General features: G+C 36.8%; 1 protein-coding gene across 1 annotated transcript; it reads left to right on the forward strand.

Annotated features, from left to right (window-relative positions):
• AASDHPPT (aminoadipate-semialdehyde dehydrogenase-phosphopantetheinyl transferase) lies at window positions 1-27,797 on the forward strand. Its single transcript, XM_004382467.2, has 6 exons — window positions 1-291; window positions 1,922-2,147; window positions 12,622-12,743; window positions 13,360-13,521; window positions 23,500-23,571; window positions 25,882-27,797. Exons 1-6 carry the CDS (start codon window positions 109-111, stop codon window positions 26,044-26,046), a joined length of 930 nt encoding a protein of 309 aa, XP_004382524.1. The 5' UTR covers window positions 1-108; the 3' UTR covers window positions 26,047-27,797.
• Window positions 27,798-27,882: the final 85 nt, after the last annotated feature.

Raw genomic sequence — 27,882 nt, forward strand, 5'->3', positions numbered from 1 at the left:
TGCGTCGCCCCGCCCCCTCCGTACGCACGCCGGGAAAAAGGGGGTGGGGGCACGTTTGCGTCCCCGCCATCTCTGCCCGGCTGTGGCAGCGAGGTCCGGTTTCGGTGTATGGTTTATCCTGCCAAGCGGTTCTGCTTGGTCCCGGCCATGGAAGGCGTGCGCTGGGCCTTTTCTTGCGGCACTTGGCTGCCGAGCAGAGCCGAGTGGCTGCTGGCGGTGCGATCGATCCAGCCCGAGGAGAAGGAGCGCATTGGCCAGTTCGTCTTTGCCCGGGATGCTAAGGCAGCCATGGTACTACAGGTCTTTGGTATTTACAGCCGAGGAAGCAGATGCTGGGGGAGGTGGGCCGGGCTGCGGAGACCCACTTTTCTGCCCTCGGGTCGACGCCCGCGCTCTAGCCCACCTTGGCCGGCCCAGGGCGACCGCTGGTCGGCGCTGCAATGTCTCCGATGCGCGCACGGCCTGGTCTCGATGGTCTTTGTAACCGCCCCGGAGGCCTCAATTGCTGAAAAAATTAGTCTCTCCCCCGTTTATTTGAAAATAGGGACCGTACTACACCATAACATAAGTGTAATGAAGGCCTACGAAGTAGCTTTTTTTTTTTTTCCGTAATGATGTTTTTATATTTTTATTTTTAAAATGTTTCCAGATCTTTGCTTGGGCCCATTACTTATGCTTAATATGCCTGTTAAATATCCCACCACTCCCGAGGCACCATGCACGTGGTCGGCCTTAGAAAATATTGAATTCGTTTAGCCTTGCACCCCGTGGAACTGGAAGAGGCCTAAGCTAGCCTCTATTTACCAAGGAAACGGAAGCCCAGGGAGAATGCAGACCCAGGCATACCTTCCTGACTACATAGTTTGGGAAACAGCATTTTAAATAGAACCATTTATTTAAATTTTTTTTTTTTTTTTTTTTTTTTAGTAACAACTGGAGAGATTGATTTCAAAATAAATACCTCTAGTACGAATTGTTTGAAACAGCTCTTAATTACTATCGCTTCAAAGAGGGATTTCTTGGAAATGTCCCTATATCAAAACACCGTTCTGTTTGAAATGGGGGCTAATTCATGATTTTTTTGAAGGCATATTGGGAAATGTTTTCTATATATATATCTTTAGTAAGAAATAGCAAAATGAGCAAATTTCAAAGCCCTGCAATATTTAAAAGTCAGTGTTAAAATTGAAGGAAAATAAAAAACCTAAATATTTTACAAAATATCCTGTTATCTTACACCATTGGGTTTCTTTTGTGTGTTTGTTGTCATTTATTTCTTAATAATGGAGTGGGAGAAAGTGTATGGAGTACAGGTAAAACAAGTTACCAACTGCTAGTGTTGAAGCTGAGTGATGGATATATAGGATCTAGAATACTCTCACATATGCACAAATATATAGGTACAACAAGGCTGCTCACTGCGATTTTTTTTTTTTTATCATAGCAAAACTAGAGCCAGCCTGAATGTCCAGTAATAGGGGAATAGTCAACAAGTCATTGTACATTGATACTATCAGATATGCTACTGTTAAAAAGAATCCGCAGACCAGGCTGATAAATACAGACATGCAATAATCTCCAGTATGTGGCAGAATGCTTCATTTAGTATGATCTTGTTTATGTATATGTAATAACAGAGAGATGTAAATGTACATTTAAATACTTACATAAAAGACTGGAAGGATCCCTACTATTAACATCTGTTAGCAGGGAGGAAGTTGCTAAGGAGACTTTTTCATGTGTGTACTTAAGCATTGCTTAAATCTTAGTAATGCTATGTATTTAATAATTACGTAATTTTCAAAACTTTTAACGATCACTATTTTAGATTAGATATCACAAAAATGTACTTTGATATAGGCAGTGTACCTAAATCTCTAGTAGAAAGTGATATATACCTAATGTTTTATATACTTAACAGGCTGGTCGTCTGATGATAAGGAAATTGATTGCAGAGAAATTGAATATCCCTTGGAATAATATTCGTTTGCAAAGAACTGCAAAAGGAAAACCAGTCCTTGCAAAGGACTCATTGAATCCTTATCCCAATTTTAACTTTAACATCTCTCATCAAGGGGACTTTGCCGTGCTTGCTTCTGAACCTGAGCTGCAAGTTGGGATTGATATAATGAAGACTAGCTTTCCAGGTAATGTTGCGTTTTTGTAGCACAGAAATTATAAGTATCTTGATGTCTCACTTATTACCTATTGTATAATCTCAGGCCAGGATGTATGTTATAGATATTTGAGGTTAGGAAAAAATGTGCTCAATATCCAAAGGTCATGTATATGGAAGAGCATATTTCTAAAAAGGTCGTATTTCTTTGAATATTACCAGACTTTTATATAGAGGCTAAATTCTCCATTTTGGGGGAATCTGTGTGATGGGTTGCCTAGAGGTAAAGTGAAAATATAAAGATTTTCTTTTTGAATCATACTCAGCTTATGTAAGATTAAATTCAAACCCGTTTTCAAGGACTTTTAAATTTTGTAAAGTTTTTTCAGTAGATCAGTGTTAGTCTTATATTTAAATAATAGATGGCACATTGTATTGAACCCAACAAATGGTCAGTTTTGAATAGCACACTATTCAAAAACAGTAATTATGCTATAAGAATTTTATTTCACTACTTTCAGTAAGTTGTTAGCTTAAAAGAGGAATTTCAAAAGTGAGGTATATTGTAGTCCTTACAGATAACTTGTCTTTGTGCTGTATCTAAATACAGGTCTTTGTAGTCCATTTATATAAGTAAAAATGAAAAACAAGCACTTATTAAAATATTTAAGTTGCTTGTATATTACCTTAGAAATTTGTAACTGGTAGGTTTAGGAGCTGCTAACATTTATTGAGGGGTTCGGTATACCCAGACAATTTTACTGGAACACAGACTTTCTCGACTACATTGTCATCATCATCACCATCATCACTAACATTTAGTGTGCATTTACTGTGTGCCAGTAGTCAGTAATGCTTTACATATATTATCTGATTTGTTTCTCCCAGCCATCCTTCAGTGAATATACTGTTGTTTTTATCAGAGGATAAGTAACAGGCTGAAAAGAAAGAGCTATTAATAAGAGAACCCACATCTCCCTAATTTCATAGTGCAACTGCCTGATCTCCATGCCACCTCCCTCACAGGGTCTTCAGTTATGTGGCTCCCTCTGCCTGGAAGGCTTTCATTTACTTTATATACCACCCACATACTTGCATGGTATTGTCTGTTGCCCTCAAGTCCATTCCGACTCATGACTCACGAGGACTCTGTGTGTTGCAGAGTAGAACCGTGCTTTATGGGGTTTTCAATGGCTGTGATCTTTATCAAAGCACGCTGCCAGGCCTTTTCTTCTGCAGTACTGCTGGGTGGGTTTGAACCTCCCACCTTTAGGTTAGCAGTCACGTGTCAACTGTATAATGTTTAATAAATGTCAAATGACTGAATAAACTTCTGTGCTAACAATATAGGCTTCAGAGTATGTCTGAATCTCTGCTCTCAAGTTTGCTTTCATTGTCTTTACCTTGCATTTTCCCACTAGCTACTTTTTCTCTGACCTGCTCATAAACCTTTCTTTTACAACTGTATTCTCAACTTTGCTCAGAAGGAGGCTCTAGGAGTGATTGTGGAAACATTATAACAGGTGTTCTTAATCTGGAGTCCATGGGTAAACTTTAAAGGATTTTTTTTTTTTAACTTTCTGAAATTGTTTGCTGTATTTTGTGTTAATGTGCACATGTTCATTTTTCTGAGGAAAAGATCTGGTTTTCATGGGTGCCATAGAAGGATTAGTCTAAAATCACTGCTATAAAGGATTCAGAGTAGGCACAGAAATGAGCCCATATGCTTTTATAGTTTTCTGCTGTCCTTATGTGAACTTGGTTTTCCTCAAAGCAGAAATTATTGGAGAGGCCATTACTCCTTAGAATGCAGTCTGCACAACTGCACAGTAGTGCGTGGCCCAGCAGGCTGATATCTGCCTGGGAATTATGCCTGTGAAAAACAGATTTTATGCCACTTGGCCTGATGGGCAATGTTAGCTTCTGACCAATAGTCAGTAACCAAGTAATTAACTAATTGAAACTTTTGATAAGTGATAGAATAGTTGAGCAAAAATTGAAGGTTCCATTTCTTGCTTATTATGTTCTGTTAGACTTTGTTTTCTTATTTTTTTCCCCCAGTATTTTTGATTGACTAATTGAGTACTCTTACTTGAGTAATCACAGTACCCAGGTTTTTTCTTTTTGTTTGACTGTTTCATTGCTGAAAAGCTTTTGATATGCTCAGTAACACTTAGGGAAAGAATGTTTTCCATTTGTCCCTAATATTGTTACTATGAATGGACATGCTGTGATTTCTCAATGAGGGGGGAAAGAAAGCACTGGTTTGCTTCTTGGGAGAGTCATTTGAGTTGCTTTACTTATCAGAGCAAGTGAGGAAATTGAGTAAGGGAAGTCTTCAAGATTCTTGCTGACTGATGGACGGTAGAACTTAGAAAGGATAGCAGCAGGGGAAGTAGTATAGTTTGTACTGTTACTTTGTAGTGTTTGTACTTTGTACTGTTACTAGATCTTGAACTTTCAAGATTATCATTAGTGTATTGAGAGACTCAATTCTATTACTCCCATCTTGTCTCTGAGGGTCATGTAAGACCTTGGGGTATTTTCTTCCTCCTCGTCAATCCATTTCTACTAGGTGCAGCTCATTTCCTTACGCCTCCCACTTCTTCCGTTGCTGCTGTGGCAGTGCAGGAGGGAATATATTGATGGATCTAGGAAGCTTTGGGGCTCCTCCTGGCCATATGGCGACTATTAAAGTGATTATCGCAGCTACCACTTTATGCTCTGCTTAATGGAGAGAGGAACCTTATACAAGGTGCATAGTAGGCTCTCACAAAATATTTGTTCAGTGAATGTCCAGTGTAGAGGGATTATAAGACACTATGGGCCCAGGTATAGCTATAATGCCAGTGCGGTACATTTCCAACCCTGCAGGATGCTGTTTTCAGGGTCAAATTTGCTGCCCACAGTTGGGAAATTCTGGTTGGTTTTTCCTTCATTTTCTAATTTTTATCTGTCATTAAATGCTGCATGTGTTTCTAATTATAAAAAAAAGGATAGTCTTATGAATTGTTCAGTTCTATTCCCATATTTACAAAGTAAGGTAAGGGAAGATAGGCAAGATAAGTTCAGAAACTATGACCTAAATTTGGGAAAAGACACATTTTTCCCCCCCAAGGTTTTTCATTTTCAAGTTTACATTTTCATTATAAACTGCTGGATGTTAATTGACAGTATAAAATGACCCATAAATATACTTTTGATGTAATACCAATTTCCTAGGTTTTAAATGACTATCACAGAATTGCTGGAATTGCTCTCCAGAATAGCTGTTACTTATTAGCTGAAGTACCAAACAAACAAACAAAAAAAACATTGCTGTCGAGTTGATTCTGACTCATAGTGACCCTATAGGGCAGAGTAGAACTGCCCCATAGGGTTTCCAAGGAACGACTCTTGGATTTGAACTGTTGACCTTTTGCTTAGCAGCCGAGCTCTTAACTACTGAGCCACCAGGGCTCCAGTTCAGTAAGTATAAATTAAGTGGTGATGTCATTTGATAGCTAGGAAGGTGGTAGAGCCTATTTCTTGTCTTCTTCTACCATACTGTCTCTCTTGGACTATTTTAGTAGTCTCCTAATTGAGTTCCCCTTTTCACTTTTTCCGTCACCCAGTCAGTGCTTTCTCTGCACTGAGTGGTCTTTTAAAATACCTACAGCAGTTTTATTAAAGCTCTTACATTGCTTCCCATTGCACATAGAACAAAATTTAAGCCCCTTAACATGATCCTGTTTTCTTGTTCTCATCTACATCTCCATTCTCAATCTCTAGCTATTCTCCTCTTTGCTTATATTTTCTGTCCATACTGAAAATATGGTCTTTTAATACATTCAATGTGGCACACTTTCCTATTCAAGGTCATTGTAAAAAAAAAAGGCTGATTCCTCTGCCTGCTTTTCTCGTTATTGATTACCTGAGATATGAAGAATGAGAAGCAGCAGATACCTCAGAAATGAACTTTCCTAACCACCTGATCTCTTAGAGCATCCTGCCTGTTCTTTTGCTTCATGGTCCTTCTCATTTGTAATTATGAGTTATTTGACTATTATTTGCCTCCCGCATTAGATCAGTGTAGGAACCATGCTTGTTTTGTTCTGTTCATCACAGTATACCCAGTACCTACCTACCAGAATGTCTAGCACATAGCAGGTAATCAGTAAATATTTGTTGATTGTATAAATGATAGAAGTAGTTCAGGGGACCTTTTCCCTCAATTCCTTTTAAAATATTCCTTAAATTTGGTGCAGAGAAAAAATGGGTATGTAGCTACAATGAAAAACTATATTCATAACAGATTCTAGTTGGAATATAAGCTGTTCTTATCAGTGGGTTATGATTAAAAATAGTTCTTCCTTCCTTTGAGTCTTCCTCCTCATCCCTCCATTTCCCATCCTAGCTGCTGCTTTGCTTCATTTCTATCCCTCTCAGGTTCTGTTTTCAGCTTGGTTGCTTCTGTAATTTATTCCACTATCATATCTGTCTAGGCTGTTCTACATTCCTCTAGATCTGCATCTTGCAGAATGTGCTTTTAAAAAAAAAAGTTGCCATCAAGTCAATTCTGACTAATGGCAACCCCATGTGTTACAGAGTAGAACTGCACCATAGAGTTTTCAAGGCTGTTATCTTAATCAAAGCAGATTGCCAGGCCTTTCTTCCGTGATGCTGTTGGGTGTGTTTGAACTGCCAACCTTAGATCAGGTGAGGGCAAACTGTTTGTGCCACCCAGTGACCCTGTTCTGTTAAACTTCACATTTAAGAAGAAAGATGTTACTGTCCTTTGTCAGTAACATACAAGAGGTTTTTATCATGTAGTTTGTGAAACCTATTTTGGCAGCTTGGATATTTAGAGAGCTGCCTTGGAGCACACAGATGGACATTGCTCAATTCCCTGTAAATAACTGTCCCATTTTCTTTAAGAAGAGTGGTGACTTTTTCACTGTAACTGAGATGCTGTTTTATGTACACATTTTTTGGAGAGGGATTGATGTAGGAGTGCTTTAAGGCTGTGGTACTAGTGGGAGGACTTGTTTATAGGTCCACAGTAGCAGGTAAGGGTGTTGGCTTTAAATGTTTTGTAGTAGGTTATTGTTTATTTCATAAACCTTTTAGTTAACTGTGTGGTCTTGATCGTTGCAGAACACTTAGTGGTTAACATCTAACATTGCTTTCCCTAAAGATTAAGCAGTTAGAGTGGAGATGTGGTTTTCCTAAGGTTCTCTGTAAGTTTTTTTAGTCATATAATTTTTTTCTGGTGTATATGCTTCTTGTTAAGTTCATAAATGTGCAATGGAATGATTAAACAGAATGTCATAATAGTCATGAATATGTGATGGTATTATAAGGATTTGTCATCTTTGTAGTTTAACAATTATACTGTCTTCAGGTAGTTTAAGGGACAGATGTACTGTTTTACTGATGTTTCCTGTACATTTTTAAAAATGGCAAATTCCTAGGTAAACTGTTCTTGTTAACAGAATATTCACCCACTGCGTATTTGCAGCAAAATGCCACAGTGTGGTGCTGTTGTGCTTTGGCTGAATATTGACAAAATCACCTGTTCCTGTTGCTATCAAATCTCTGTTTTATGCAGTAGAAAAAAATACTTTCAAAAATAGATGAAGATGCACTCTTATCAGATACTTTTTTAGTTGTACATAATCAGTTTTATGATTACTTTCCGTTGATTATGCTAGATTACTTTTTATGTTAATCAGTTTTTATTAGCATGCATATTTAAAATTTTTTCCTTGATTGCCTGATCATATTTAGTTAAAAATTAGAGGGCTTCTTAAAGGTTATGAAATTATAACTTGAAGAAACCAACAAACAAAATGACACCATAGATGACAGCAGGCATATCTTTTTAAATTTTTAGGCTTTTGGATATTAATCTGTTAAAACTGTACTTTCACTCAAAATATATAATGCTCTCTTCCAAATCCAAGCTAGCCATTACTCTCGTTGTTGTTTGTACAATTTGTACTACAATCCGTTCAAGAGGAGACTAGATTTACATGGATCTTGTGCTTCCAGGAGTTAAAATCTCTAATTTACTTTTGTCACTTTTGTAAGCTACACTACTTTCTTTAATGTGTTTTTTAAGGTGTAATTTGCCAAGCCAGTATGGACTAGTCATGCATTTTAACTGAAGAGTTTTTATGAAGGTGCTTCCAGTTAATAAAGTGTTTGGTAATATGCATCAGATTACCAAAGGGTGTCACAGCGGCGACGGTTGTCAGGGCGGCGAAGACAGTAGCCAAACACAACTCTTACAGAGAAGTGGGGCCAGGAGGGTCACTCTGAGGAGTCGACCCCGGCTCCAGTCTCAGGAGTTTATTTATAGTCAATACAGCAAGCAGTGAAGCAAATAACAGAACAATGGGCTTTGGGTGAGTAACAAGTTTCAGGCAAGGGAGAAGGAATTCAGGTAAACAAGCCAATTAGTAACAGGACAGTAGGTTTGGGAAAACAAGTCGTGCTTAATCTCTTTCTCATCGCTGACAAGTCTCCAGCATGTCCTATACAGCATAGAGGCCTGTGGGGGCTGCAGTTGTCAATAGTGCAGCCATGTTTAAATGGCATATATCCCCACAAAAGGGGTTTGTGGCCCAAAAAGGTTAAGAGTCCTCTGTCTTAGGGCTCCTAAGATAACAGTTTAATATTTCATTTCTATTACATGAAATGATTTTGTAGGTTTACTGGTCTACTTTTAGGAAATAATGGTCTTAACATTAATATGATACAAATAATAAACATCAATTCATTTCTAATGTGGATTAGAATAGAGGGCTAAGGAGTAGAAGAGTTAAATGAGTCTGATGAACTGAAAGTGGATGAGGAAGTTTGTCTTGATCTAAAGGACCACAAGAGGAGACCATTTTGGGTATTTTGAAGTGAGGGTAATAGGGGAATTATAAACCATTTTGTGGGAGAACTGACTTTTAATGTTTAGTATTTTCAATCTTTGAGATACCTATAGGAAGGATACTATAAACTCCCTCTAAAGATAGGGACCTTGTCTGTTTTGCTCATCCTTATATTCTGGGCATGTAGCACTTGTAAATTTTTAGAATGAATGATCATAATGGGAGTGCTAATTACCTGTTGTGTTTTCGTGGAATAAGTTAGTGATTAAATGCTAGTAAAGCATTAAGTAGGGGAAGTTGACATCTTTTTTCCAGACAGCTTCTCCCCATAATAAATGCCCACCGAGAATGTGGCATCAATAAGAGTTGTAGGAGCCTCTGGGTGGTGCAACTGGTCAACCACTCGACTGCTTGCCTAAAGGTTGGCGGTTCAAACCCACCCAGAGGCACCTCAGAAGACAGCCCTGGCAATCTGCTTCTGAAAGGTCACAGCCTTGAAAATCCTGTGGACCACAGTTCTACTCTGACACATGGGTTCTTCATAAGTGAGAATTAACAGCAACTAGCAACAACAAAGTAGTCACTCTACTAATACGAGTTGAATAAATAATTGGTATCAACTTTAAGAGTTGTAGTCAACCATTGGGGAATGTCACATTTTGGAATTGGGTATTTTAGAAATGGGAGTTCAAGTTTAGACAAACATAATTGTAATATTTTAGAAAATACAGTAAGAGTAACACCTTGTATCTTCATTTGTACTTTAGCCTTCTGAGAATCACATCCCTTGAGTTCTGACTATCTTCAACTTTTTCTGAGGTTGTTAGAGCTCAGTTTTCTCATTTGTAAATGAGGGCATTCAATTACAATCTCAAAGGCAAACTAAAATACTGTGACTAAATCCCTGAAGATGGAAGGATGCTGCTGACTAATTTTTCTATCTTCTAAAACCATCCTGTCTGATATGGTAGCCACTAGCCACTGGTGGTGCAGTGGTTAAAGAGCTACGACTGCTAACCAGAAGGTCTGTGGTTCAAATCCATCAGCTGCTCCTTGGAAACCCTATGAGGCAGTTCTAGTCTGGCCTATGGGTTGCTATGAGTTGGACTCGACTCTATGGCAACGGACAGCCACATGTGGCTATGCAAATACAAATTTAAAGTAATTAAATTTAAATAAAATTAAAATTTCATTTCCTCAGTTACACTAACCACATTTCAAGTGCTCTGTTGCCAGATGTGGCTAGTGCCTACCATACTGGACAGAGCAGATACAGAACATTCCTCTCATAGAAGGTTTTGTTGGACAGCACTGCTCCAGAAAATCTAAAATAGTAACTTGTATATAGCATGCCCTCAAAAAATATTTGATGATTTTAATTGAATTTGTTCATCCCATAAGAAAAACATAACAATTGAAAGTAAAGTATCTGAATCCACAAATGTCTATCAGTGTCAGTTTATGACCTGTTTTTCAAATTGCAAAATTGAAAATTCATTTTGTACTTCATTATAGAAATACAGATGTTTGGTAAATTGTGTGAAATGTTTCTGTCATAGGTAGGAACGGTTTATTCTTTGTTTTTGGAGGTGAGGAGAGGGAAGTGTTATATGTAGAGGGAATGTAGTAGGAAAGCAGCACAGTTCCCTCAGCCTACTTGGCTATAGAAGAGACCCTCTCTCTCCGTTTATTATAATGGAGTTAGCAAAACTATTAGGAATTCCTAATAGAGTTCCTTGGGGCAGGGGCAGTTGTGAAAACTGTGCCATTCACATCAGACATTTACATTTAAAGAGTTTAATTGATAAACACCAAATTCTTAAATGAAAAATAAGTGCTTCTTGCTGTTTTTAGTAGTCAGATAACTTTACTGTAAATTTAAAATGTTTAAAAGTAAGACATTGACTGTATTTTATGTTTAAAGTTTCTTTAGAATTCTAACCTCTTTAAAGAATATAATTGAGAATTCTAATTCATTAGTTTCTTAGCAAAGACAGATTTAGAGGGGTTTTTTGTACTTACTTTGTAACTGTGAGTTGACTTTTAAAATGTAAGTCGGTGTTAGGGTTTGTTTGGTGCAAACAAATTCTTTTTTAAAAAAATGTTTAATAAAATACTCTTTTTAGAAAAGGTGGTTTAATAAAATGCTTTATCACTTCCAAAATATTGTTATTTCCATAAAAATGCTGTGAGAACTCCTGACAAAAAATTGGGTGCTGCAGTTAAAACATTTATATGGTTTATATCTTACATTTTATTGCAGAATTTATTCTGTTTATTATAGAAAAGTACTCTGTAGAGAAGTGTTCTGGCCCACTGAAAAATAAGACAGACTAGAGAAAAGCTTTGACATACTAGAAAAAATAGGTATTATGCTCTTACATATATTTGGTTTTCCCAGAGAAGGTTGTTAAAATATCTTTTTTAATGTTTTCACCTGTCTTATTAGTCTAATACGTTCATTATTTTGAGGTCTAACTAGTCTCAAACGTAGTGAATGCATTCATCTTTGTGAAACAAAACTTTTTACTAACAAAGAAAATGTTTGATTCTCTTTGTTGCCTCTATTGTTTGTTAAAATTGAGCCAGCTCCTAAGAATGTGACCCTGAGAGGACTCCCAAGGTTACCTACTCTCCATGGTGGTGGTTCTTGTCACAACGAAGGGATCCTTTATTCTGTAACACACGGCTCCCAGTGCATAGCATTGTAGAGGCTGGTTACTTGTTGGATTCCCTGAGCTAGGAACATTGTCTGGCTGTCCTCCTGAATTACCTCTACCATCTGGTATGGCACTGTTACTTAGGCAGTCAGTAAATATTTGTTGGATTAAAGAATGGATACCGAGATAGTTTTTATATCATTTAAGTAGAACTTAAAAGTTAAGCCACCATTTTAGGAAGGTCAGACATTTGTCATTTATTTTTAGAATGCTCTGGGATATTTTGTTGACCAGTGGCACTAAAGGAGATGCTTCAGATAAAAAAAAATGAAATTATTTCACAGTGACATCCCAGAAAAGAGTTAAGAATTAAAATATGCAGTTTTTATGTGGAAAAGTCATGTCAGAAAACATTGAAAAACAGTTAATTTGAAAGAAGTGAGCATATATTACTTTTCCAAACACAGCGGTAACTTAGAATAGAAGAATGACCTTCAGTTTTCTGCTACTCTCCCTTCCCCAAATTACAATAAAGGCATTGTTCCTTTTTTTTTCCTCTGTTATATATTAATGTAAACATTTAAACTCCAAAATAGTATAACTGTATTCAGTGTTTGCTGTGGGTTTCTGGTAAATATTCTACCATCCATAGAAAATTGTCTCCTACTTACTAGAATTTATAACAGGTATGGCTGCTAAATATCACATTTGTTAACAAAAAGATGTGGTTTTTCTCCTTAATTAAATTTAATTTAATCAATTTAACTTCACTAATTAATATTAAACCACATTTCTCTCTCTGAACTGAATCCCCGTTGTCGTGGTATGTTACTCTTAATTTCTACTTTGATTTGTTGATATTTTATGTAGCTTATTGTGACTGTATAAAAAAAATAAAATTGACCTATAGTTTTTTGTGCTGTGTTTAACAGTTTTGGTAATAAAACAGCAATTATTCTGTTATTTTCTCAATTGACAGGTCGTGGTTCAATTTCAGAATTCTTTCATATTATGAAGAGAAAGTTTACCAAGAAAGAGTGGGAAACAATCCGAAGCTTTAAGGACGAATGGATTCAGCTGGATATGTTTTATAGGAATTGGGTATAGTTTCTTCCTAATTTGAGAATAGAAGTCCATAATGATTCTAAAACCTTTGAGCAAAAGTGCTTTGGTTGCCCAGTAGTTCATATAGTGATTGAAATAAGTGGGTCATTATTTGGAAACTTCATGATTTTTGTGTATACTGTATTACATTATAATCATATTTTAAGAAAACTTAGTCTATATACTTAATGCTCAATTAGAAGGTACTTATCATTAAAGCTAAAACAAGGCATTATATTTGTCACCATTTATAAATATCACTTTTTCTCTTAAAGGAACTCATACACTTGAAGGCTTACTTAACACAGATTTAGGTAGCATTTACTAGGTGCCAGAAGACGTTAAGTACTTCATAAATTAGATAATTCTCACAACCAACCTATGAGTAAGGTAGTAGTATTATCCCATTTTACAGATAAGGGAATGGAGGCACAGAGAGCTTAAATGATTTGCCAAAGCTGGTTTGTCTCCATGCTCCTAAATGTTTAAAAAAAAAAGCTTGTAGCTGTTATGTAGTGTAGTATAAAAATCCAGATGTGTTGGGGCCTGCAGATTTTATGAAAAGTTTATCTACTAAATGCTCTAAAAGAAAACATGTCTCTTTGTATCTTAGGCACTGAAAGAAAGCTTTATAAAAGCCATTGGTGTTGGACTAGGATTTGAATTACAACGACTTGAATTTGATATATCCCCATTAAACCTGGATATAGGCCAAGTTTATAAAGAAACTCGTTTATTCCTGGATGGGGAGGAAGAAAAAGAATGGATATTTGAGGTAAGAAATGTATCAAAATGGCTATAACCATGAGAATTTCCATATCTTTATTGTGTATGCAGTATATATATGTAAGGATAGACACAGTAGTTCCTGGGTGCTGCAGATGGTTACTGCACTTGGCTGCCATCTGAAAGACTGGAGGTTTGAATGCATCCAGAGGTGACTTGAAAGAAAGGCCTTGGCGATCTACTTCTGAAAAAATCAGCCATTAAAAACCCTGTGGAGCACAGTTCTTCTCTGACACACATGGGGTCACTGTGAGTCAGAATCAACTTGATGGCCACTGGTACTGATAGGCTAAATACAACTGGAATCCATTCCTGGTGTTGTGAAGGTAAAGTCAGGGATACTGTGAAAGCATATAATATTTAAGCTGATACTTGATGGATGAGTCATAGCGAGTTAAGTAAAAGTAGAAGAGAAAAGGGGCCTAGGCATAGAGAGCAGCTCAGTAAAAACCCTGAAATGGATATAGCTTTGTGTGTATGAAGAGCCAAAGGAGGCCGCTTTGACTGGACCCTGACGGTGAGATTTGATAGAGATTCCATATTAGGCTGGTAAAATCACGAAGGGCATTTTTGGTAGGATTAAAGATTTTAGTTTCTTTCTATATTTGGTTTCTGTCACTAATGATTCTGGTTTATTAGAGTAATCCAACACAAACTCATTAAGCCAAAAAAATTAATAGGCTACTGCAGCAGTTCATATAATTAGGTCTCAGAATTACCTAGAATTGGGGACTGGAATATTCAGAACTTTTTTTTTTAATCTCTTGCCTTTCTGTGTGTCTTGCCTTTAGTTTTCTCCCATCCTTGTTTCTCCTTCTACACACCAGCTTTCTCAACTTCTCTGGTCAATGTGGCAGGAAACGTGACTGCCTACTACTCTTGCACATAACAGTAGTTTAAACACTCAGAGATATTGGTGAACTTCCTTTCTGTTTCAATCCCAAAAACTCTGGATAAGGGACTCACTGGCGTTTGTGGGTCAGAGGCTTATCTCCAGACCAGTTTTGCAGCTAAAGGAGTGGTCTGCTATGATTGGCTCAGCTTGTGTCAGGTGTCCAGAGCCCAATGAATGGGTTACATTATAACATGGTTGGTCTTTCTGTAATTCTGTAGTATGGAGGGAAAGTCAGTTCCCTGAGGAAGGAATTAGTGATGAGTGGGTAAAATAGGAGAGTTCGCTAATTTTAATCAAGAGGACTTAACAGGTGTTAGGTAGGAAGTAATAAGATCAGATATGCATTTTTAGAAAACCACCTACTCTGTTTCATATGATGGTATGTAGAGATTAAGGGAGTGAGATGCCAGGGCAGTTATGAGCTGTGATTTATAGGGCCATCTATTGAGATACAGAATACTGGAGAACAAATGGGTTGTTAAGTTTGAGATGCCATAGAAAAACCCAAGTGAAGATGTCAAGTAATCAAATAGAATAGAGGGCTGGACTGGAGAGGAGAAAATCATTAGCATGTGAATAATAGTTGAAGCTATGGAATTTGAAGTTGAAGCTATCAGATTACCTAAGGAGAGTTCTGAGTTAAAGCTATCAGATTGCCTATGAAAAGTGTGGAAAATGAGAAGAGAGAAGGGCCTAGGACAGAGCCCTTAAAAGTGTAGAGGAGGAGGAGGAGACTGAAAAAGAATGGCCAACGTGGTAAGAAGTAAAACAAGAGAGTGGCATCAGGAAATCCAAGGGAAGAATGTATTTTGAGAAAGAAAGCTGTGTCAGTAGGTAGCTGCTAAGATACCAAGTAAGATAAGGATTCTACCAGTTAGAGAGTAGATTATGTGTAGGACACTATGTTTTAAAAGATAGTACAACTTAAAAAATTACAGTCAAAATTGTTAAAGACTGTTTCGATACTTAAAGGAAGAAACCTCACCCATATGAAAATTTACTTATGTGGAATCTTTTTTCTTAATGGTGCCAAATAAGTTTTTATGACACATACTAACATTTACCTTTAGCTGTTGCATTCAGTAGGAATTCAGCTGTATGTTCATTGCATCATTATTTATAACTTGGTGGGGGGGAGGTCACCTAACATGAAAGCCGTGAAGCAGACTAGGTGAGCCCATTACTGTAGGCTTAAAGATGATTGTTAATAATAATTTGCTTCCATATGGAAAAAGCTGCTTATATCATATCCATTGGATAATGCTTATGTTCTACCTGATGTTCAGTGAAAAAAGAATTTTTAAAGCTGGAAAACAAACAACAGAAGCTTGGTTGGAAACATACTCAATGGTGGATGGTGAGCAGTGGTAGAAGGTACTTAAGATGTTGAACAGTAGGGTTAGAATCTTTACACCACCTTTTTGACTTTGGCAAGTATTACTTAACATAGCTTTTTTTTTTTTAAACCACATTCTCCTGTTAAATTAATTAATTAAATCTTTTGAGAGAGATTTGATAAAAATTTTATTTAAAATTTACTTGAAGGCAAAGTCCTTTGAATTTTTTTCTGATAATAAGTACTTATTTTTGATACTCTTTACAATTTTTAGGAGATGAAGATTTTATAAAGTATATTACTTATTTTAAAGTAATTTATTTATATTTTTTTCTAGGTTAACCCAATAAAGTTTTTGTTATTTTTGTTTAAAAGTTAACTGAATTGGTATTAGGTTGAAATTTTTGTTTTTCTGGGTTTAATTCAGAGTATTTGAGTCTTTTAGGGAGCCAGCAACCATTACGCAAACAACCATTTACATTGTGTTTATTTAAAGAATGTCACACTAATATAGATTGTCTTAAAAAAGTGAATGTTAATTTTGAATGGAATTTCTCCTTTTGCTATAAAGAGAAGTGCTAGACACATCCATGCAGTACTTACTGGAATAGAAAAACTGGCCCAGTGACCCACTCAAGCCAGCAAGCCAGCCTATATAAGAAAAGTGTGTTCACGTAGGAGTAAAGGGGTGGTCTTGCTAACACTAGGAAACACTAGGAATCCTATATTTGTGTGTTCTCTGAAGTAGAGTCAGGTTTGTAGGAAAACTTGACTGGTGTTCTCAGAAGTTTAGAGGTATGTGTGAAGATAGACTAGTGCTTGTTTTTCAACTGGACAAGTTTGACGGCAGGATCCTGGTTGGAGTGACTGTAGTAAGGAGGGAAGAGTCAGCAGTTGGGCCAGCTACATTTCATCTTTTGGGGGGCAAAGATGTCTGAGTTGCTATGGGCCAAGTATGTGCTGTGGAACATGGTAGCTCGAAGTGTCTTAAAAGGATCTCAGCCAAGAGGACCCCCAAAAGAAAGAATGGGGCATTCTATTATGTATTAGTTGCTGAAGACGAGAATTATAAGTCAGCTGTAAAATGCACTCCTAGCTCAAAGGGAATGGCGCAGGGCTGAGGAACGGGAAGTGGTTCTCTGAAAATTCCAGATGCACCCCATGAAATATTGCCACCATTCGGACATTTGATATAACGCAGGGCTCCACAAACTGGATTTCAACAACACTCATCATTGCTTTGCCCCTTTCTTCCAATCCCCCTTCCTCTCTGCCTCCCACCCCCACCCTAGAGAAAGCATAGTGGAAGAGGAGGAGTGGAAGAACAAGGTGAGGCCAAGGGAAAGAATACAGATTTGTTCTAAGGTTGAAATAGGATTGTTACTGCTGAAAGTGACTGACGAGCTATGGGCTCTGCCTAAGGCCTTGTCCAGGAGCTGGAAAGGGCATATTTGAAGGCAACCATTGGATAATAAGTTCTTTTCTGAATACACCTTAGTGTTACCCCTCAGTGTGCTAGTTGTAAAAATATAAGTAATTACTTTTACAAAATGTATACCAGGAGAAAGTGAACCTAGCAGAGTGAGCATGGTGGTATGGACAGCCAGAAACCAAGGGCTGACAGGAGAGTGAAAAGCATAAGACAGATGAGCATCCCTGGAATTAAGGAACTACACAAAGGAGGTCTGTGTCAGGGCATATCCGAAGTGCCCCACAAGTTAAAGAACCAACCTTTAGGCATGTAACTGAGAAAGAGGTACAGTTTCAGTGTACAGCTGTGGCAGTCAAGAGTGATCTTTTTTGCCCTTTGCTTTTCCCCCACCCCTTTTCCACTTTCACACACTAAAATTTCCCATCCTATTAGAAATAGAGACAGCATAGTGAATGGGGGAGGTTGTGGAGTTAGGATACTCCCTTTCCTTAATGGATGTTTCCAACCCTGAGTTAGGTTTCAGCTAGGTTAGGTGGGAAGAAGATGCTCTGTGTCAGATGAGATAAAAATTATAATTGGATCAGACGGGACAAAACATCTCAATTCAGAGAAAATTTAGTACTTGAGAGTGACCAGAAGTGTCATGTAGAAGATCTGATCAGAATTTTATCCAGGGCAAGGGAAAGATGAGTTGTCAGCTCTTGTTTAAAGGGAAATGGTGAGAGAGAATGAAGTTGCCTTCTGTTCTACTCTGTGGAGTCTTGCTCATTTAGTAAGCTGAAAACAAAGTAGGAAGAGAGTTCAGCTTCTCCCTTCTTTTATGCCTAAATGAATGATCTGCATAGGACAACTTGGCAGCATTCTGCTACCCTCCCCTTTTCCTATTGTTTAGATACTACTTCCTGAAACAACCGATCCTATCCACATACCCTTTCCCATTAGCCCCATGCCTAGGTTTTTTTCCATATCTCTTCAGAAACTAAATTTAAGTATACAGATCATTAAAGAAAAGTACTGTTGCCTGGGTTGGAAACAGAAAAAATTCCTAGCAAGAAGTACATGTTAGGGACTATAGTTTGTATTAATTAATGTAAGTAGTCAACAAAAACTGAACTGCCTCAAACTCTGATGCATTCTCCTTTTTATAGTGTGAGATCTGAAGAGTAAGCTGAAAAAAAAAAGTCTCATTCTGGCAGGCAACATTAAAAGAATGCCTGCAAGGAGCCAGAAACAGGGTTGAGGCTGCATATAACAACCAACTCCTGGTGTGGATCTGGGAAGGAATATCTACTAGCACCAAGTGAATGATGCAGAAGGCTAAGTATACTATCCTCATTCCAGCAAAAACAGAGGACAGTGTCATCATAGGACATATGGTAAAATTCTGCATCCCAAAAGAAGAAAGGGCACTTACTTCCTTTAAGATTCAAAAGAAGAATATGAATGTAAAAATTAAAAAGAAAGGAAGATTAAAAAAAATAAAACAGTCTCCTTGGTATCTTTGATTAACATGTAAGATGAGGTAGTATCTGTGAAGAGGAAGCTGAGAGCCTTAAGAAGAAAACAGGACCGTCATTAAAAGAGAGCTATTAGTGGAAGGTAAATAGTCTCTGAGGTCATCAAGAATAGTGTATAGAAAAGAGGACAAAGGACTAAATCCTGGAACAGATACCTTTAAGAAGTACACTTCACTGTTGTTGTTGTTATATACTGTCGAGTCAGTTCGGACTCGTAGCGGCCCTGTGTACAACAGAGCCTGTTGTTGCAGCCACTGTGTCAGTCCATTTTGTTGAGGGTCTTCCTCTTTTTCACTGACCCTCTACTTTACCAAGCATGAAGTCCTTCAGGGACTGGTCCCTCCTGATCACACGGCCAAAGTAAGTGAGGTGAAGTCTTGCCATCCTTGCTTTTAAGGAGCGTTCTGGCTGTTCTTCCAAGACAGATTTATTTGTTCTTCTGGCAGTCCATGGTATATTCAGTATTCTTTGCCAACACTGTAATTCAAAGGTATCAATTCTTCAGTCTTTCTTACTTATTGTCCAGCTTCTGTATGCATGTGAGGCAATTGAAAATACCATGGCTTGGGTCAGGTGCACCTTAGTCCTCAAAGTGATATCTTAGGTTTTTAACACTTTAAAAAGGTCTTTTCGTGGCAGATTTTCCCAATGCAGTACATTGTTTGATTTCTTGACTGCTGCATCCATGGGCGTTGATTGTGGATCCAAGTCAAATGAAATCCTGGACAGCTTCAGTCTTTTCTCCGTTTCTGACGTTGCTTATTGGTCCAGTTGTGAGGATTTTTGTTTTCTTCATGTTGAGGTGTAATCCGTACTGAAGGCTGTATCCGTTGTGAAGGCTATATCCACACTTCATTGCTACCTTCTAAATGTAGACAGTTTCCAAAGCATCTTTCTTTACCCCTTCTCATGGATACGCTTTCAATATTAGCAGCCTCAAGCACTCCACCTTTCTGTGTATTGCTACCAAATCTTCTTAACTCGATTTCTTCCACTCTTCAGACTCCTGTTTCTCACTGTTATATGTTTCTATCTGAAAATTCCACAGATAACTCAAGTTCTGCAGATAGGTCAAAATCGTAATTGCCTTTCAAGTTATTTTCTCTTTCTAACTTCACTTTTCTTTTAATGATATCGCCATCTAGTCATCCAAGGTGAAAAGCCCAGCACATTTTTGTTTCCTCCTCCTCTCACCTTGCCCCTCCTCTCTTGTCATACAGTCTGGCTAATGTGACATGCTGCCCTTGAAAAACTCATCTGGCCTCTGGCATTTCTGTAGTATGGACCCCCCTTATATCTAACTTTGGACTATTGCGTTAGCATCCTAACTGGCCTCCTATTCCATTATATTACTCCAGCCTTCTTCAGTTTTTAGCTGTCATTTCCCTATGAATTCTCCACATTGCAGCCTAATTGCAACCTGCTCTTCCTTGAAAATCCCCAACCCTTTTCTATTTACATTCACTTGTGCTAATTGTTCCATGACTCCCCCAGTCTCCTTCCTGCCTGCTCTAACAATTTAAGCTCAACTCCAATGCCTTATCTGTATTTCCTCTGAGACCATCCTTTTTCTTATGACGTACCATATTTTGCCTCCTGTTTTCTGTATTTGTTTTACTTCCCCAGTGTTCCATTAGGGAAGGGGTTGTATCTCTTACAGACCTCTAACACACTAGCTTGGACATAATCAAGAATGCATTATTTATTACAACAAATCCAAAGGATTTTCCACTTACATGAATATTGGTTGTCACACCCAAAAAAATAATACATTAGATAAAGATATGAACTCTTAGACCAAGTGAGAAATCTCATTTTCACAGGCTCTCAATTTTCAAAACCAGTTTTTTGTTAGGAAACATTACCACCAAAAAGTTTCAGATGATGCTGTTAGATGAAATAGAAAGTCTTTGCTTTGCTTTTCAAAGGAAAGGGCTTAAATACTAAGAATTGTTAAAATTTATGAATTAGAAATACCAAAATTTAATGACAGATACACTTTTCAGTGGAATCTTGGTGTAGTGATTAAGAGCTACAGCTGCTAACCAAAAGGTCAGCAGTTTGAATACACCCACCAGCTGCTCCTTGGAAACTCGGTGGTACAGTTTAACTATGTTGCAATACCAGCACTGGAAAAAATAGTAAAATTTGAGTGTTACAGCTTAAACTTTGCTTTGATCCCTAAACATTATTCTTTCAGCGATCTGGTAACTATTTTACTTTCTTTAAAAAATGGAATATGCTGTACTGAAATAACATGCAATTCTACTGAAGCAGATTAATCTTAATGTTGAACTATCTCCTGAAAGATAAAATATCCTTGTTCTTTCTGAGTTTAGCGAAGACTATAGAGAAATTTTTGTACGTACAATGTTTTTATGTATAAAAAATTGCAAGCTTAGAAAAGTCTTCAAAACATGAACCTAAAGGCTTAAAACATAGTCGTAAGTTGAGTAGCGTTGAACGAGCTAGCTAACTAGATAGCGAGCTTGCTTGTTTCATCGCTTTTTAACTACTGTTTATTGTAGGCTCCATCGTAGGCAAAAAGGATTCATGACAAAGTCCCTGACCTCTTACAATTTTCATTCTAGTGGAACATTGGATATTAATAGTTAACATTGTCAAAATGCAGTACATAATTCAAATGCAGTAAAGTACATGGCACAGTTTGATAACTGAGTCATTGTAAAATAGTACTAGTTTTGTTATGGTAAATTTCACATTTACATGATGCTGATAAGGTCTTTGTAAATATGATGAAGCTTTATTTTGAAGTCAGTTTCATTGAAGCTGGGCCTGTGGCAAGATTAGTGGATAAATTGAAGGCATGTTGGCATTTTAGCTGATAGGCTGAATGAAAACTGGTTATTGCCCACAGTTATCTCTGATAATCACCTCAGATATAAACACTAAAGAACTGCTAATTCCAGTGGTTTTCCAAAAGTAATAGTAGCCAAAATATCTCTGTATGTTTTAATGTTCTTAGTATCTTCAGTGTAAGGAATGGGAGGAAGACCGTTCCTTATTCTTGCATACTACTGATTTTGTACTGAAGCAAGTAATTTTATTTATAATAATAAATATTTTGTTTTTAGTTCAAGGAAAAATATTTTTCTTTGTTTTGAGGTATGGTAATAAGTGACAGTCATTAGTATCATTCTTGTAGACACACTCAAAACACTATATTCATTAACAACATTCTTTACTGTTCAGCTGGCAGTCATACATTATCATACACATAATTATATGTGAATTTTGATTTTTATTTTCTATACATATAATAAGAACTATGCACTACCCTGCCAAATTTTTGAAAAGTTGTCTTTTTAACCTATGCATTGAAATTACTTTGTTTTCATTCCTAATCTTTTTTTTTTTTTCCTCTCTTTAAACATTGTCTTTAACTTACTGAATTGCTTTTTTTGCTGCTTTGGGTAGCTTAGGATATGGTGGTGTAAAGAAGAGGATAAAGGATGAAAGGTCCCTAAGTAACACTATTTCTGACTGTAGTTTTCTTTTTAAACTGGTTTCTTTTGGAAGAATGCCTGAGTGAAATGGCTTTTGCCTCATTATCTGTTACATTTTAGAGCCACTTTTCTCTTTGTATCATACATAGGAGAAGGTCTCTATGAGTTGGAATCGACTCGACGGCAATGAGTTTTTTTTGGTTTAAGTCTTACTATAAATTTCTGCTGTGATTTTTCCATAGGCCAGAGTAGGTGGCTGACTAAATCAATCTGATTTTTTAAAATGTATACTTTAAGAATAAGCGTATGCAAGATTAGCATCACCACTTACAGTAGGTGGACATCATGTGCCTCTAGGTGGGATACGTCACCTATGTATTATTCCTATTGAGAATGCTTAATCTAAATCTAATCATTAAGAAACTCAGGCAAACAAAAAATGAGCAGCATTCTATTTTTTAAAAGAAGTGTGGCTTGTATTTAAAAATGTTAATGTCATAAAGGACAAAATCTATGGTAAAGTTTCCAGATTAGAGGCTAAGGTGTTGGTGTTGGTGAAGAATATTGAATATATCCTATACTGCCAGAAGAACAAACAAATCTGTCTTGGAAGACGTACAGCCACAGTGCTTCTTAGAAGCAAATATGGTGAGACTTCATTTCACTTGATGTGTGATAAGGAGGGACCAGTCCCTGGAGAAGAACATCATGGCTTGGTAAAGTAGAAGGTCAGCAAAAAAGAGGAAAACCCTCAATGAGATGGATTGACACAGCGGCTGCAATAGTGGGCTCAGTCATAGCAATGATTGTGATGATGGCGCAGGACTGGGCAATGTTTCGTTCTGTTGTACATGGGGTCAGTATGAGTTGAAACCAACTTGATGGCACCGAACGACAACAACAACAGTAATGAAACATGACAACCAAATACTTAACCGTAGACGAGCTCCTGTACTAGAAGGGGGAAATAGCATAAAGGACATTATTAATTAACAAAATTTGGAATACAGGTAGTAGATTGAAATATTAATGTTGAATTTACTGAATTTGACGATTAGTTATATAGTAGTTATATAAGGGAATATGGCTAATAGGAAATACATGTTAAACTATTTAGGAGTAAAGGACCAGGATGTAAGTGACTTATTGTTAAGTGGTTTGATAGATAGGGCAATATGTATATGTGCGTGTAAGTATGTATATATGCATGTGTAGCAATCTGTACATATATAGAGATTGAGATTTAAAAAATGGAAACAAAAGCATATCTAGTCTCACATATTTAGTCATCTGTATTTACTTACTTTTTTTTTCCCCCAGGAAAGCAAAATAGATGAACACCATTTTGTTGCAGTAGCTCTTAGGAAACCCGATGGATCTAAACATCAGGATGTAAGATTTTAGGATTTCTCTTACTCTTTTTTTCTAAAAAGCATGATCATCAGTGTTTATTTTGTTCTCTATTGATAGAAATAATCATTTGGTTTATATCAGCCTGGAATTATTTTTTCTGTCTTTTTTTTAATAAGATTATAGATGTAAAAATGTTTTTTCACTATCAAATCCTAAAGATCGTCTGGGGTTGCTCAGAAACTAAGAAAACATGTCACTTATTTCTTCACATTCAAGTACACATAAGTATTACAAAGAAAAAATATTGATAGTATTGTCATAGTAATCATATTTTCATTAGTAATTCAAGATAGTCACTATCTGTCTTAGTCATTTAATGCTGCTGATAACAGAAATACCACAAGTCGATAGCTTCAACAAAGAGGAATTTATTCCCTCACAGTCTAGTAGGTTACAAGTCCAAATTCAAGACATCAGCTCCAGGGGAAGGCTTTCTGTGTTGGCTCTGGAGGAAGGTCCGTGTCATCAGTCTTTCCTTGTTCTGGGAGCATCTCAGTGCAGAAAACTCAGATCCAAAGGACGCACTCTACTCCCAGCACTGCTTTCTTGGTGGTATGAGGTCCCAGTGTCTCTCTGCTCGTTTCTCTCTTTTATATCTCAAGAGAGATTGGCTTAAGACACTATCTAATCTTGTAGACCTCATCAATATAACTGCTGTTAATCCATCTTACTACATCATAGTGATAGAGTTTACAACACAAGGAAATCACATCAGATGATAAAATGGTAGACAATCATACAATACTGGGAATCATGACCTAGCCAAGTTGACAGATATTTTTGGGGGACACAATTCAATCCGTGACGCTATCTTAGTCATCATAACACCGATTTATTTCTTGGTTAGTTGAAGCTGTGTTGAATGTTAAGGGTACGAAGTTGAAAGTTGGTGAACAATGGAATTGTCTTGCAAGTTGAGTCCCCTCCCCTTTTAAAATTATCTCCTAAATTATTCCTGAAGCTGTAGTATTAAACATATTAGAGATTGTGTGTCATGTTGTGGTGTTACATCGGTCTCAATTGCCCTAATCGCAATCTCCTTTATATACTTTCTTCTTCCAGTATTGGTAAGGGGGTGGAGGGTTTAGGGTCAAGGACTCTCAGCCTAGATATAGTTGTGATTCTGCAGAAATGTTTATTTAAGGAATACTGATGTGTTCAAATAACTGAAACTATATGCAGGCCCATAAGAGAATGGCTTGATGAATATGCATGCATCACTACCTATAGAAAAATAGCTCAGGCTGCAGACCATGCCTGTGATCAGTTGGTACCATCAGTGGATTAAAATTCCCCCTAGGTGATCTTCCTTAAAGAGGAATGGCATGTTAAAATCGACCTGTCATCTGAAGATGTTCTGATCCAAGTTATCTTTCCTTATCTACTCAAGTCCCAGCTTATATTCCCTGCAAATACGTTATGTTTCCATAGAGCTTTACAGTTTTTGAAACATTTACATATGCGATACTTCCTTTTAATTTCACTAGATAGAACCTGTTCAGGTAACCTTGGCATAGTGGGAAGAGGACAAAGAGAACAATGCAGGCTCTGAGCCTGAGTCTACCATTTAATTTGTGTTGTGAGCTTGGGCAAATAGTTTGATCTTCCTAATCCTCAATTTATCCATCTATAAAGTTTAGATAATAACCATATCACAGGGTAAGCTGTGAGAATAAATCATATAAAATGGGTATCAGACCTTGTTAATGTAGAGCATTATACAAAGCCCTAATATTATCTGTAATAGAATGTTTGAGTAGTAAAGAAGGTCTACACTGTTGAGTTGTGAACTAGGGATTGTATCACGATGTATGATACAGTCTAGATTTAGTGTTGAATAAGTCATTTTCTAAAGAAATATTGCATCTCGGTGTAGTTATGGGAGTTTTATCAGATCTACCCTCCAGAGTAGTAGTTCTCAAAAGTTTGCTTTGTGGTTCACCTCTATCAGAATCACCTACCTGGTTGTTAAGATTGTAGATTTTGAGGTCCCGTTTAGCTCAGATCTGCTGGATTAGAATTTCTGGATGTGGGGCTCAGTAAATCTACATTTTAAACAGATGTATTTGTTGTTTCATATAAAAAGTTCAAGAACCAGGTTTTCTATTTGATATTTTTCTTGATTTGTTAATCTGCAACACTAAGATTAGAAATAAAAGCAATAGTCTAGAAATCCTACGTTTTAATTTAGTACTATTGAAATGTAATGATGGTATTATTTATTTTCATAATTATACAATTCATCATAAAATTAATATGCAATTTGACAATATTTTTACCTGTTTTTAGGTTCCATCTCAAGATGATTCTAAACCTACCCAAAGGCAGTTTAAGATTCTGACCTTTAATGATTTAATAGCATCTGCTGTTCCTATGACACCTGAAGATCCTTCATTTTGGGACTGTTTCTGCTTCACAGAAGAAATTCCAATACGAAATGGTACAAAGTCATGATATGATTCCCTAAGTAACAAAGAAAAGTGAAAACTTTGTAATTTTCTGTATTCACTGAAAAATAAATACCTAATGATAATCAAATTTTGTTTCACAAAACAGTTAAAAAAACTTTTTCCTAATAAAAAACCAGACTTCCAGTTCAGGATCACTCACTAGAACACGTTTACCTCTTCTTTCTCCCCCAAGTCACGTTGAATTGACAGAAATAGTAGAGAAGGGTGACAGAATCTTAAATACATACTATTTAAAAAAAATAGAAAATGCAGGTATGCAAAATGGAAACATTTTAGATCCTACCTTTGAGAGACAACTACTCTTATGACCTTGTATATCCTTTTAGGCCTTTTTCTTGGCAAATGAATTCTCTCAAACAGTTATTTTTAAAAAAGGGGAGCATACTGTGTTGTTTTTTTTTGTTTTTGTTTTTAACTTAACTGTGCATCTACTGTTCATACATATCGAATATGCTTCTGTGGCATAACTTCTTTTAGTGGCTGTAAAGTACTGTGTTGAATGGCTGTAACAGTTACGATGCTTTTGGTTGGAGGTAACGATGTCCAAATGTAATTGGCTTAAACAACCAAGGACATTTATTATCTCACATGAAACAGCTCGGAAGTGTCATTAAGGATAGTTTTTTTGGCTCTGCCATCCTCAGTTTGTTGGTTTTGCTTTAGGCCTGTCCCCCTCGTGGTCACAGAGGCGGCTCCTGTAACTTCCAACTTCACATCCTAATGAAATCACATCCAAAAGGCAGGAAGGACATTTCTTCTCTCACATCTCAGTTTTATCAGTGAGGAAGATTTCACCTAAGCCCTCAGAAGATTTCCCCCTCAGTTTCCCTTGACTGAGAAAACCAATATCTAACGTTATTAGTCTCTGTGTGGGAAGTGGACTCTGCTGGTCAGAAGAAGTGGACTCTGCAGGGGTGGGAGAATGGCATTGAGGGGAAGCCCCACTGCCTGGCGTAAGGAAGGTGTGCCATAATTTACTCACTCTTTCCTCCCATGTTAGACATTTTGATTGTCTACGGTTTATTACTATGAGCAGTGGCGCAATGAATATCTTTGTAACCAAATTTGAGGTACATGCTTAATTATTTCCTTAAAATTTCTAGAAGTGGAATAGCTGGTTCAAAGGACTAAAACATTTCTAGAACTGTGATAAACTATTGCCAATTACTCTCCTCAAAGGCTGTACAATTTACACTTCCAGTTAGAAGTATATGAGTGCCCACCCCCACCTACCCACTCCCTGGTTAATGTAAGTATTATCTTTTTATCTTTTTTTGTATTTAATCTGCCAATATAAGTGAAAAAATGGTATCTTATTTAATTTGTATTTCTTTATTAATGATGTTAATATTTCAGTGTTGTTATTGGTTGTTTGTATTCCTTTTTTATGAGCTGCCTGATCATAGTCTGCCTATTTTTATTTTCACAAATAGGACTTAATTTAAAATTGGTGCATAATGTGTAAGATGTCAGGACCATCATATTGATGACAGAATCTATTGTATGGTTGTAATGCATGTCTTGGGGAGTTAAAGTCTTATTGTTAAATACCAAGAAGTAAAATAATTTCATTGTTTCTATTACTAAAATTAAAAATTGTGTGTAGGTTGTATAAAAGTAAACACCTTGCTTAGTAAAAAAGAGAATTAGAATGTTTTATAGTTTTTATTATTAAGCATGTCCAAATATTCTAGGCATAGTAAATATGTTTTTAAAAAAAAAAAAAAAAAAAAACAAGTTGCATCTCTAATAAAGGAAGTATTGTTATCCCTAGCATGAATGTAACGGTGATATGAAAAACCATTTGTCTTGTCATTAT

The sequence above is a fragment of the Trichechus manatus genome, unplaced genomic scaffold (assembly GCF_000243295.1).
Source record: "Trichechus manatus latirostris isolate Lorelei unplaced genomic scaffold, TriManLat1.0 scaffold00094, whole genome shotgun sequence".
NCBI classification, from domain to species: Eukaryota; Metazoa; Chordata; class Mammalia; order Sirenia; family Trichechidae; genus Trichechus; species Trichechus manatus.